This window comes from Halyomorpha halys, unplaced genomic scaffold (assembly GCF_000696795.3).
Source record: "Halyomorpha halys isolate HHAL.00 unplaced genomic scaffold, Hhal_1.1 Scaffold312.1, whole genome shotgun sequence".
NCBI classification, from domain to species: Eukaryota; Metazoa; Arthropoda; class Insecta; order Hemiptera; family Pentatomidae; genus Halyomorpha; species Halyomorpha halys.
The window spans coordinates 576,849-591,404 of NW_027105402.1; the positions used below are offsets into that span (position 1 = coordinate 576,849).

Genomic DNA, 14,556 nt, shown 5'->3' on the forward strand with positions numbered 1-14,556 from the left:
TAGTATTATTATCTTTTTTTGTTGTAACTATTTCTTTTTTAAAAACAGAATGAAGACTGTTGAAGTAAGGGTCCAAAATAATATAACATATTTTTTGATAAATCAGTTCATCGGTCAGTTCAGTTTTTATATTAGTAACTAAGATAGGCCTCTAACTAATTTTGCTGTTTTTCAATATTCTTTATTGTTGTAGATTAATATTCTGTAAATCTACTGTTTGTTAATGATACATTTTTTATGTTTAGATATACATCAAAAGACCCCTCAATGACATCAGAAACTTTTCATTATAAAAAAGGAGCAAATCAGCTATTCTCACAGCCTTCTGTCATTTTTGACCCGAGTAAATACACAGAAGAAGAATTATTATTTTACCCAGAGAAAGAAATAATACCAATTGCAATTCACTGTGTTGCTCAGGAAGGATCAGAAGGTGATCTTTTTATGTATTTTATAATTATTTTTGAAAAACTTTTACTTTTTTTCAATTTCTTCCTCATAATTCTTCATCATCATGTATGGCATTACAACTCTTGAAGAATGAAGGTTTCCTGTATTTTGGTCACCCTGCCCTTTCTACTAATTGCTGCCACTTTCCAATCGTGGATGGATCTTGCATCTCGTTGACATCGGTTTTCTCATTCTTTTACAATTGAATACCTACCCGTTCTGTTCAGTCCTATTATTATGCCATTTTTACATATTCTATAGGTTCCACTTGCATAAAGTGAGCCAAAACTTTTTCATAGTATTTTCATTTAAAATTTTTGAAGATGAAAGTCCTGTATACTGGATAATGTCCAACATTCAGGGGCAGAAATAAGCACTGCCCTTACCAGAGTCTTATAGATTTGGACTTCACAGGTCTGAGTGATTTTCCTACTCCTCAAATGCTTTTTTAGACCAAAATAACATTTTTTTACAGATATGATTGTATGTTGGTTGTCATTTGAGTTCACTTGTGAACCAAGATTAATAAACTCAGTCTTTTCAAATAAATAACCTCTGGCCAAAGAAGTTTGATGAATCCTTCCTATCCAGCTGAGAGTCAGCATACATGTATTTTGTTTTTGCCTAATTCACTTCCAGACCCATTGGAAGGAATTTCTCAATCTGCTTACTCATGGCAGATCTGTTAAATACTGTTCCCCAACCTGTATTCTGGTTCTTCTTATTGTACTTCTGAACCTTCAAGGGCTAAATTGGACTGTTTAGTCCTCTGTCCTCTGTCTTAGCAATGAAAATAGGAAAAAAAGACAGAATTTTGGAATTTTTTGCTTATAACAAGAAAACTTTGCACTTCTCGAACATTAACATTCTATACAAAGACAAAATTCATTATAAAAAGAATCTAAAAATGAAATAACAAATATTTGTTTTGTAGGAAATTTTGTCTGCTTTACTTCAATATAGAGTGCTAGTATTCAAGAAATGCTGAGTTTTGTAGTTATAAGCAAATAACTAAACAAATGTTTAAAATTTTGTTTGTTTTTTTTTCTATTTTCACAGTTAAGCTGATATTTGGTTAGTTGAGAAACCTAAAATTCAGAAATTAATAATCTTCTACTGGAAGAGTTTCTGGAATTAAATTGAATTTGGTGAATGACACAAATCTTCCTTATTTAATTATAATAATTTATTTCATTTAATCAACAACAACGTTTCAGGAATATCCCCCATCTTCAAGTTGCTATAAAACCAAATTCAACAAAAACCTAAAACATGTGCTTACAACATGGAACACTACATCTACACTGATACTTGTGCAAAAGATGTGATAATAAACATTTAAAGGAATTATCGTCCCTGAGTCAGGTGATAGGGCTGCTTTCTTTGCCTCCTGACCTGATAACTAATACTGACCAGATTCCTTGGATGTGTGATGGGACCACGTGATGGAATTGTTACATGTTATAACCCTATGCCAGTCTTCCTCCCTATTTTATTTATTTAAAAAACAAATTTTATACAAGATTCTGGATATTTCGAGGATCAATATTTTATATTGACATCTGAATAATTACCTTCCTTAACACATTGTAGAATTAAATTTACTAATTTAATAAAAACATTTTTGAAGTCAAAATTAAAATTGTGTAATTACGCAGCACTAAATGTTGCTCATGTTTCCATTTCTATAATGATTTGTTGAGTTAATTATTTCATATATTTTATATTTCAGATTCGAAACAGTCCCACACTTGTATATCAGTTGTTGAGCGTCATTCAGATGGAACTTATGTTTTAAAAGCTCTAAAGCAAAAGTTGTTTGTCGATGGGTTATGTTATTTGTTACAGGAGATATATGGCATTGAAAATAAAAATATTGAAAGTGTGAAGGTTAGTAAATCTGTTTTTAAGACTTTTGTTTCTAAATTCATAGAGCTGACTAAAACTATTTTAATGAATATAATAAGATTTCAACGTTTTGTACGCTTAATACCAAAAACAAATAGTTTTTTGGCCTAAATAAGTGGAAAAACAATTGATTCAGAACATGACGTAATACAAATAACTATATTCTAAAACCAAGAATGAGCATTAAATCCTTAAGCTATACCTGACCTATAAAGATTGTTCTTCATCTTTTGGTAAAGCCATTAAACAATTATTTTTCTTCTCACTTTAAATAAAAGATAAATTTTGACTGTATAAGGATGTCAAACTTAATAAATAAAAAAAATTAAAAAATTAAATAAATATTTCAAGTTCCTCTAAGGCTGTGGCTCTCAAGTATTTATCATTGTGGCATCCTCCTTGAGCTAAAACAAATGTTGCCAATCTTGTCAAGGTACAAAAAATTTATCATCCAATTGTTCTTATAGTGGGTTGCGTATGTAAGAAAAGATGTAAAAACAACGCAAAGTAATTAGCTATTTTAATTTTCTTTTCTTTTCTTTTATTGTAATATTTTGAGAAAGTGGCATTCGCATGCAGCACCCCTGGCATATATCTGGGACACCATAGGGTGATGTGACACCCAATTTGGGAACCCCAGCTCTAAGGTTGCTTGAATAACTATAAGCTAAAAGGGCCCATATGAAAAGTTTATTAAGATAATAGTGGTGCATTAGAATACCATTATTTTCTAAATAAGAGTTAGTCGGTGCAGGGAAGAATACTAAAAAATAAAATAAGTTTTACTTATTTATATTCATTTTTATATAAATCATGTAATGTACACTTTTAATAAGTTTTATTTATTTATATATTTTTAATTAATATTTATTTAGTGTTTTTTCTTCACATACCACTCCACCAATGGACCAACTTCTCCATGTATTAAATCTTCAATAAACAATTTCTATGGCATTATCAATGTCCACGATTTCTATCTTATATATGGTTTATTGTTAATAATAATATTTATTAAATCAAAGTAGGCTGTTTTGTCTTTACCACATTTATCATTATGTTGCAAATGTTTCACCTGTGCAAGCCATCTTGGTTTACTATATTTAATATTTATTATTCCTATAGGGAGCAAGTGATGTAGAAACCGAAGACAATGGAGCGGAATGTGTTATTTGTATGTGTGATGTTAGAGATACTCTGATTTTACCCTGTAGACATCTTTGTTTGTGTAACTCTTGTGCTGACTCATTAAGATACCAAGCCAATAACTGTCCGATATGCAGGGCTCCATTTAGAGCATTATTACAGATAAGGGCTTTGCAAAAATCAGGATCTTCTCATCCTCCTCCTGCTCTACCACATGATGTAAGTAAATCTTTGTTTAAAAAAAAAAATGAAGGTCTCTAGAATTATTTTCTCTAGCACAGTACAAAATGTTGTAATATCTATTTTAGTAAAATATCCAAAAGGAAATTTAATTATGATTTATATATATTTAATTATAATGTACAAATGTTTAAGGTGTTATTGATGGCATTATCATGTGTTACGCTTTAATTAATAGACGGACATATTTCTTACAAGGGGAGACTACAGATGTGGGAACGCAGATTTCAATAAAACTTTTTTGGGAAAAATATTAAACACATGTCTGAGGTTTCTTTTCAGTGCATCCTAGAAACTAAGAAAAAAATTGTATATCTTTCTAGAAATTGTTTATATTATTATATTCCAGCTTTGCTCTGTATGTGATCAATGGTTATTATATACCAATCGATTTTAGAACTTTGACTGCGGAATAAAAATAAAACATTGGTGTTTGTATTGAATGGGTTTAACAGTATATAAAATTATGAAACCCAATAGGCATTCCAGTAAAGTAGACCGAAAACAATTTTTTTTGGAAAAATCATGTAAGATTTTTATCATCTTTTGAAACCCTTAAATATGAATTTTCTTATAAAGCAAAAATTAGAATTTTTTGTACTTGATTTTTGGAGGATAGTTTTCTACCAATGTCTCGTGTTTCCACTCCCTTGTGTTCATTACTCCTCATAATTTTATTCAACTCCATTGTTACTACAGCTATTGCGAAGCTGAATTTCTAATCTTCCAGCACATCCTAATATATTTTAGATTGTATGCCTTTTTAAGAAAAAATAGTAGTTTCCAATACAGAAAAACTTCTCAAACATTTTATTTTAAATCTTTGTTTCTAGTCTGTTCACGGAGGTCCAGTTTACAGCCTTTTGTCTAGTTTAGATGGCCCTTTCATTTAGGGAAAGGATTTTTAAGAGCACTAATTATTTAATTTCAAGGGTTTAGGTTTAGGTGAGAAGGTTCTTTGTAACGTCAACTTGGTAGACATTGGAATAAAGATGTATGTTTGGTCTCTTCAGGTAACCCCTTTTTCATAAGGCCATCCAACAACTGACAGCAGGGCTTATGCATTTAAAAGACTATAGGCTTATTGTAGCACAAATTAAAGATAGGAAGTTTTAACTTAATAGATTCATAGGTTCTTTTGAACAATTCTTTTTACCATATTCCTTTTTTTTTTTTTTAATTAAAAAAAAAAAGAACTTTTTGTTATAAAAAACCTTATGGTTTTTAGCTAAAAACATTTGTTTTTAAATAGAGCAAAAAGTAAACTATACACACAAATTAATTTTAGAAATACATTTTAATAAATTAATACTTGAAAATAAAACACCTGGTTTCAATCATCTCTGATGTTTATCTTCAATTGTCCAAAAGTAAAATAAATAAATAAAAAAACATAAATGGTTTGACTCAAGTCAGAAACTCTGCTGGAGCACCTCTAATGAAGGCCTGAAATTCAGGAAATTTAAAAACTGAAACGTCGGCACAAATAAATAAGATTTTGTTATCTTCTCCTCATAATTTAATTTATCTTATGCAATAAATAAAATCACTCCATTTCTTCCTTCAACTATGTTTACAGAATCCTTATTCTATTCCTCAAAGGCCACGGTTACTCATTTACTTGCTCTCCTTGTTTTTTTTTTGTTTATATTGTTATAAAGTAATTAAGCTTAAGTACTATTATTATTTTGATTTTTTTTTTAAATTATCTTAAAATAAAAGTCAAACAACTTAGTAGTGCCAAATATTAGTCCTTAATAAAATAAGCCCCTACTCCGACTCTCCTGAATAGAGTATTGACCAACTCCAAGTGAACCATGATGCTTTCATATGAACCCCTTGAGTGCACAACTTTTTAAAGAGGAATCTACTCTTTGATTCATTCAGTTCTCAACTCACCTGCCAGTCTCTAACTTAAATGAAGGCCGTGAGAAACTCAGGTTAATTGACACGCTATTTACACCATCTACTAGCCCTTTGGTAGCTGATCTAGTCAGTCCATTTGTGAGCAGTAGTATTTGCATCTATCTGTTATTTTTTTTAATCCTTACTCTATGTATGATAAGAATTAAATTATCGGTTTAAATACTAATACAAATATTATATTAACCAAATTAGTGTTTAATATAATATCAACATAAATGAAATCTTATAATATATAATATCACTTTAATAAAAAAAAAAAATTACTTTAACATTATATCACATTAATAAAAAAAAAATAGATTAATTTTTTATTGATTATATTTAGGGTAGCTGTGAAAATATACCACCAGGTTACGAAGGAGTTTCTCTCATAGAAGCTTTGAATGGGCCTGCAACAGTGAGGCAAGTATCTTAGTAAAGTTGTTTCATAACTGATAATTGATTAAAGAATGGAAATTTTATTTAATAATACTAGTTTTATATGAATGAATACTAAATTTATTTGGAGGATATAGAAAGGTCAACTTTAATAACATAACAATAATGAAAAGTGTTAATTATTTTTTAGTTAATAAACTAAAACATAATTAATTATTAAAGTAATTTGGTGTTGAGACTATTTTAACCTCTACTATAAAATTATAATTGAATCCTTCAGAATAAAACTTTTTCCGAATGAATCAAATATTTTATTTACAGAATAGCATGATTGTTCAACGATCACTACTCGAGCTTGACTTTTATCAGTTTATAGTCTATTACTAGCAATGAATATTTTATATTCTTTGTTTGCAGTTAAAAATTTGTCTCTTGCAATAACGTTTCACATCCCATTATTAAATACTTTATAAACTATTTATTCTATGAAATGTCTCAAGCCGACGATACAATCAATAGATTTCAAGAGTTGATTTGATAAATATTGCTATGAAGGTGCATACAATTATTCTTGAGCAGTTATCATTTATTTATTACTTAGAAGTGCAATTTTAAATTTATATTTAATTTTATTCTTGTTTTTTCCTTATCCAGGTCAAGTTTAGAAAGAACTCCTAAGTCTTCCAAAATGGTGGGGAGCCCAGATTATGAAAGAGACCCTCCTACTCCTGAGGTTTAATAATTTAAATATGTTGGTTAAATATAATAATTCAAAATTGTTAGAAAGTAATAATGTTTTACTAATCATTATTTCAGGTTCGAATGTCAGTTCTTTTGGCCAGGGAAAAAGAAGCTTCCAGTCCAAAAGAAAAAGGAAAGTCTCCTGTGTTATCTCCCAGATGGAGAGATAAGAACAAGCATAAAGATACTGTTCGAACTGTTAGTGAGACTTCCAATGTCCAAGATGAGGTAAGGTTGTGTCTGCAAAAGAGGTTTGTTATTTAAAAGCAAAATGAAAATGCTTACCCACAATTTAATTTATTTATTTATTTTTTTTTTAAGTATTAATATTTTTAACCTGTAAGTTTCCTATAATATTAGTCTAACTTCCCGTTGGGACCAGATTTCATCATATCTTCAGCTTATTATATTACTTCTCTGTGTTAACCATTTAGGTGCACTGGTTCCCTTTGCTTGGCTCTTAATAACTTCAGTGACTGCTTTGTAGGAATGAGCATATTTACATCTTCTACTAAAGCTAGTAGTAGCATCAGCTTTTAGTTAACTATCTTTAACTAATCCTTTCCTTCCATCTATTTCTACAAGTTTGCCTAGAGAAACATCTTACTGTTATATGCTGTATCTTCATAGGAATTTTTCGATTTTGTCTAGAGCTGGTGGTTGCGTACAAAGTCCAATTATTTAAAGGATTCTCATATTGCTGTACATAATTGCCAGTTTCTGCATGATTCCATCTTTTACTTAAGTATGTAATAATTTTACATAAAAAAAAAATAAAAACTTTCAATCTTTCAGCATAGACAAAAATGATTACAAAAATTAAAATTTTTATGTGCGTAAACAGTTGGTTAATTACTAAAGTGTAATAGAGATAAATTACTTACTAGGAAAATGTTAATTATAAAATATTAGATTTTATCATTTTAATGTCTCTCAGATTTAATTCATTCTTCTATGTTAATTACTGATCAAAAACATTATTAGAAATTCATTTTATATGATGATTAAACTATTGTAACTTGTTTTCAGGCATGTGAAGAAGACATGGATAGTGAAGCTGAAAAAATGTCTCCTTTATTGAGTGGAACAAGGAAGGAAAGCAAGGACGAAGGGAGCCCTAGCCATTCTCCAGTTTCCGATCAGAGCCCTTCATCCCAAGGTTTACTTAGTTAATTACAAAAATAACCGACTGTTGAAATATCTCCTCAGAAATATGTTCATGGTTTATTTGCGGGATATTTCTATATTTTTTTATATTGCTTAGTAAATTTTTAGAAAAATTAAAATTTAAGCTCCCTCACAGTCCAAAACCCTATTCCCTAGGTAGGAGAACTATATATTGCATTTAAAATCAAAATAAAATTATTACTAACTTTTAAAAGTAAATGAAGTTCGAAGTCATTAATTATTAGGTCATTTGAGCCACCAAGATGAAAACAGTATCAATTCACACACATTAGGATGGTTTTGTTATTGTTTATCAAGATTTTATTAGTTTGGATACAAGGACCAACTATACTGATTTATCAATGTCTTGAGTTGTCACCAAAACTTGTATTTTTTCATGGAACTTGGTTACCTTGATAAAGGATTAACTAAATAATCCATGGATATTAAACTAAATAAACTGTGGATATTGTTTGTGATGTATAAATTTGAGGAGGTGATGTTAAATATCATTCTCTTATTATGAGAGTTAGGAACAAAATTACACTATGTTGCTGAATTAATACTATATCTTTGAATACTTGAATAATAAATTGCAGTATTAATAATTATATAGCAATTAATAAATTAAGGAATGAAGTATTCGCCAGAGGATGGATATGGGTACATCAGTAAATGAAGGGATCAGGGCATGATGCTTAAGATGTTATAGGCATGTAAAGAAAATGTCAGACTGAACCTAGTCATGGATTGGGTTCCACGGAGAGGAGAGGACATGACACCCTAGAAGAATGTGGACTGAGGAATGGCCTAGAGGAAATGGCTGGTCTAAGTCTGTATGAGGATGATTGATTGGATACCACTATGCTATTTTATTGAGATGGGAAAATAATTAGTGTTTGAGCAAAGTTAGTGATAAGTTTTTACGAATAGAAATGGGTAAGGAATTCCAAAACTTGGTTGCAAGAACAATAAAGAATCTAAAACTTCCAGGAACAGTACTCTCAAACCTTTGCTTAGTATTTTTGTTGATGAACTGATAAGTGTTAAACGGTGTTATTCCTTCTGTAAGATTATCTAGTGGTAGAGAAGTATATAAAATACTTTAATACTGTGGGCATTATTAAAACAATTCCAGCTGCATTATATCCTTTCTTCTATTGAAGACTAATTACTTATTATCTATTCATTATGGTTGTTATCTTGTTTTTTGTTCTTAGCCCTGAGGAAGGCCTGAAATTCAGGCCGAAACATTGGCACTAATAAAATAAGTTCTATTTATTTGTGTCCTTCACTGATCACACACCCAATCATCTCCTCATATAATATCTACGTTCAACAGCTAACACATCACAGTGAAGGCAAAATTTCATATTCACTTCTGTGTGATTGAACCTTATTACCTTACACTTATATTTATTTATTTTATTCTTAAATTCTAAATGTAATTTAAATGTGAAATTATATTTTGTTGTCTTGTTAAAATAAAATTTATTCTTTTGTATAAAATTAAATTATATCTGCAGTTTAATTGTGAATAAATCTAATGGATGAATGATGAATGAATTAATGAATCTATCTTTAGAATATTGCTTCGGATTTTTTTATTGTGTTCTGAATCCTTTTTTGAGGCCTCTGTACTGTGATTGCTCTAATTTTCAAATAATCTTGAGTAATACATTTTATTATTGCTTCCATTATAAATACTTTAACTTTAAAATTATATATTAATTTTTAGTTATTAATGGAAAATATGCATATTAAGTATTTATTTTTCCTTACTAGAAATGTAAATCATTGTAATTAATAAAATAAATTATTTTATTTGTTTATATTAATAATCAATTAAATCCTAATTTAATTAGTGTGAGAATATTTATTAGTTATAAATAGTGTTTTAATATCATGTATTCAAGACTTGATTGATACTTCCCTTTTCTTAGAGTTTTGAGAATTTCTAAATGAAAATTGGTAGGTCTGAAGGTTAACGTCTGTTAACGTCATAATCTCTTCCAGTTCTTCTACTTAACTTAACTCAACAATTTCCTATGAAAAGAGATATTTTTATACATGCATATTTTATATTTATATATTGAAAGAGATATTTTCAATGAAGGATTCTCATAGAAAATATAATTTCAGATTGGTTTATTTTTTTTGTTTTTTGTTTTTTAATGTAACACATCGATGTCACCAAAAACCACAAATATTTTTTAACGGTTTTTAATAATTTGCATGCAAATAATATGGATAATTGAACAAATGCAAAATACAACATTGTTTGATTATCTATTTTTCTTTTAGAATCTGTGATAATTTGAGTATTCAAAGCCAGTCACAAAGAATCAAATGCTTATAATGATGATGATACCTCAATAGTTATTCAATTTTATTGTTTATGTTTGTTCAATTTTTCACACTATTTATACACTAGTGGTCAAAAAATCATAAACAATTGTTTGTAGTTTTTGGAGATGCATGCCTTGAGGACTTGTCAGAGTAGAAAAACAATCCTTTTTAAAATTAGATTTTTTATGAGAATTCTTCATTGAAAATATCTCTTCATTAAAAATTCCAGGGTCATGTTTGTTTAAAAAAAACTAGAAGAGTGTGCCACATCGATTTCACTACCAAAAAAAATTTTAATAAAGAAACTTCACAACTAAGACCCAGAAAGTTTCATTTAGAAATTCTCCCAACAATATAAAAGGGGGAGTGTTAATCTTGTCTTCAACATTCTGTATATAAGAGTGTATAATTATGTTCCCCTTGGCTTGATGGAGTACATGTATTGCAATTTTGGATCATTATATCTAATTTGTTTCTGCTATAACAAATCCTTTATTCCATAAGAATTATGAGCACTTAAAATTATAACATAAGTTTTCTTTGTTGAGACATCCTGAACATTACTAATGCCTACTACTTCAATCAGGTGAAGTTCAAATATCTGAGACACCTCTTGGAGAGAAAAGCAAAACACCCTCTAAAGGTTCATGTGAGTACTCAGCAGTAAAAATCAATTGTATTTATTTGTTGGGTATAGATTTGGAATAATATATTAACCACAGTAGTCAGAAATTCTATAATTAGACTGCTTTTTAAAAAATAAACCCTAGTATTTTCGCACAGTAGTAATCTTGTATAAATGTTTAGTTAACGCTTGCTATTATTACTTTAAATACACCATGAATTAGTTTGTTTTGTATTGTTATAGTAATCCTTATGCTACCTGACAGGGATGGAAAAACTTTCATCAATTTTATATATGTATGTATAGTTGACCGTAAAAATTGATATATAGGGAGATAGTCAGGGTTGCGGTCAAAAGAGAAATAAAAATAGTTGTAAACTATTTTTATTTCTCTTTTGACCGCAACCCTGACTATCTCCCTATATTTCATCAATTTTATTTTTATTCCTTTCATTTAATAATCATCTATATCTATACTACTATATAAAACTGAAGAGTACATTTGTTCCAATTTCATAAGCTACCAGTCCTCTTTGAAAAACTTTGTATTGGACATACCTTTTATTTAGGTAGGCCTGAGGTTATATAACATCACGGTACCTGACAGAGATGGAAAAACTTTCATCAATTTTATTTTTATTCCTTTCATTTAATAATCATCTATATCTATACTACTATATAAAACTGAAGAGTACATTTGTTCCAAATTCATAAGCTACCAGTCCTCTTTGAAAAACTTTGTATTGGACATACCTTTTATTTAGGGAGGCGTTATGTTATATAATATCACGCTATGACCTTAGGACTGAGTATAATGGCTGTATTATACTGAGGATGCTTTGTGTCAGTGTTTTTCTTTTGGTTTTTTATTTAATTTAGTTAATGAAATGGAATTAATCTACTCACGTGTATGAAAAAGGGATGTATAATCGAAATTTAATGTAGGAGAAAACCATAGGATACAGCTAATCGACCATATAGACTACCTGAAGTTAATATTTGTTGCTTCATTGATGTTAATTGATTTAATTTATTAATTAATTGAGATTCCTCAATCAGTTTAATAATATTAAAACATAATTCAATACTATATCTTATTTACTAAGGGAAACAATCATAATTGTTGAAAGAGTGAAATCCATTGTTTTTATTGATTGTTCATTAAGTTCAAGAGAAATTTAAATTGGGTTTTACATTCTGCGTGTTAAATCCTGATAGATACAGAAATAAATGTTATGATTATATATAAAGTCATAACATATTATAATATCATTATGTTAAACAAATAATATTAAAAACGTTTATGCTGAACAATTACATAAAAGTAAACAGAATTGACTATATTAACATTACTCACTTCAGTTGAGCTATCCACTTAGATGAAATCCTGTTCAAAAACTTTATACATCACTTCTTCTTGGTTTTATTAAAAAAGGCTCTATTTTACCAATTAATGGATACTAAATTATTTTATTTCTTTGTTTTAGATACAACATTTATTGAACTACTTAATACCTTTAATGAATTTCAATAAAAATTTACTCTATACCATATAACCTCGTAAAAGCTATTGTCCATCTATAGATGGTTTTCTAATCAAAATTTTAATACCTTAAACTGTATATCTAATCACAGGTTTCATAAAAATGTCTACTACCTTAAACTTAGTTGACTATATATAAATATTTTTGGAGGATCTGTCCTTATTGTATTGTGTTAAGTTAATACTATTAAACTGTTAAATCATCATAATCGTGTTACTTGTATTTTTTAAAAATTTCTAGGTAATCTTTTTATTTAATTCTACAGTTCTCCATTCTAACTTTGCATTATTAGAAAAGAGATTGTCTAATATTCAGTAATAAAATTTATTTTTATAAACTAAGTTAAATTAACTCATACAAACATTGTTGAAATTAAAATTTGGCTGGTCATAAATTTATTTCTCTATGTTGAATGTTTAGTATAATTCCTTTAAAGGTATGTCATGCACCTTTATTTGTGTTCATTATCTTGGATTCACTCAAATTAGTAACTTGCTACAAATATAGCTGTGTTGTATAATCTTAATTAAAATAGTTAATACTACTATCAACCCTCTTGCTTAAATTTCAAGTTTATGCATAGTTCAAGTTGTAGAGGTATTATTGTTGTTTAAAATAAAGTGTCTTGGTCCTGATGACTTTGAGAAACAAATGTAAAGTATAAATGCATGTTTGTTTTCCTGCAAATTCTTATATTTTGGTGCTTTTAAATATTATGATAGTTTTTCTGTCATTTTATCAAAAGTTTCTTATACAGAGTTGTATTGGAGGAAATGTCAGTAATTAAGGGGGGGTTACTAAAAATGTAGGTCTATCCCAGCAACCTCAACTTCCTATCTCAATTCGTTATTGAGATATGATTTTTTCCCCAAGAAAACCACACTTTTTCACTTAAAAATCCAAATTCTTCAACTTTTGCCACCATTGAATCCATAATGAATTTTCAATATGATCACAACCAATTTGTACCCAAGTATCTCTTTGTTAAGTGATTTTTAGCAGCACAAGCCAATTAAATCAGTAAAAATGAATAATTTCTGGAAATACTCATAAGAATCTCATGCAATGAACTTTCGTGTTAGGATAAAGGCTGCTTTATTTCATCAGTTTGCCAACAAAACTTTCAGTAAATTAAATAACTTAAATAAAAACAAATGGGTGTATAATTTCGAATTGATGGGGATTACTGAGTGGACAGTTTTCTTACGATTTGATTCCGTTTTATTTTCTAATTTACAGCATTGTTACAAAAACTTTAATCTCTTATAATTGAAATTAAAAAATAAATAAAAAGTAAAATTATTGGACAAACAATTCCAAACTAATAAATACATGTTTGTAGTTGTGAACCACTTAAGAAATATTTTAGAAGAAAAAAACGTAGATACGAGATAGCAAAACTAGTTCTAAAATAATACTAGAGATCTCTTTAAAATCAGATAGCTTCATAAAGTACAATATATCGTTGGAAAGTTGATGAAATGAAGAAACTTCTTGAAAAGTTAGTAATAATAAATAAGTTTAGATTATTATCAGGAAAAACATGGTTTTCATGGAACATTCTACAGAAATTCATATCTCAACAATGGATTGAGATAGGAAGGTGAGGTTGATGGTGCTAAATTATATTTAGTAAACTATCCCCCTCCCCCCTTAGTTCCTGATATTTTATCTTGTATAATATCATGCTCTGAGTTATATAATTTATCTGTTGTTACTTTATATTTTATTTTATTTTTATTTTGTGATTTAGCTTATCTTTTTGCTTACAATAATGTTTCATTTTTTTAGTACTGCTACTAATAACTGGTTTGGCATAGTATTATTAATCTTCTTTTTTTTTTTTTACTCTCTTGGTTTAGAATATTATAAATTGGAATAAAAATGTTAAGAATATTATTTTTATGGAGGTTGAATGGATTTATGATGGGTTGTACTGATTATGTCAGAAAAGGAATTAGAAAGAAATATGTTTTGATAGGTGAAAGCATTACTCAAGAGGACCTAGAAGCTGGAAAATCAAGTCCGAAACAATCGGGTAAGCTTTCTTATTTTCATTCAAGTATTACTATGTGATACATAAAA

General features: G+C 28.6%; 1 protein-coding gene across 10 annotated transcripts in view; it reads left to right on the forward strand.

Annotated features, from left to right (window-relative positions):
- The window catches only part of Mrgn1 (Mahogunin ring finger 1), a 34,491-nt gene that overhangs the window by 6,725 nt on the left and 13,210 nt on the right, over positions 1 to 14,556 (forward strand). For 9 of the 10 annotated variants that reach the window (XM_067050955.1, XM_014421298.2, XM_014421299.3 and 6 more), the window contains 9 exons: positions 246 to 433; positions 2,183 to 2,340; positions 3,481 to 3,720; positions 5,993 to 6,069; positions 6,700 to 6,778; positions 6,862 to 7,014; positions 7,816 to 7,945; positions 10,889 to 10,951; positions 14,453 to 14,509. In XM_067050955.1, coding sequence (XP_066907056.1) covers positions 246 to 433; positions 2,183 to 2,340; positions 3,481 to 3,720; positions 5,993 to 6,069; positions 6,700 to 6,778; positions 6,862 to 7,014; positions 7,816 to 7,945; positions 10,889 to 10,951; positions 14,453 to 14,509 — 1,145 coding nt within the window. Of the gene's footprint in view, positions 1 to 245; positions 434 to 2,182; positions 2,341 to 3,480; positions 3,721 to 5,992; positions 6,070 to 6,699; positions 6,779 to 6,861; positions 7,015 to 7,815; positions 8,747 to 8,849; positions 9,670 to 10,888; positions 10,952 to 14,452; positions 14,510 to 14,556 lie in introns of those variants that run through there. The other variant, XR_010844410.1, reaches the window with a different exon arrangement.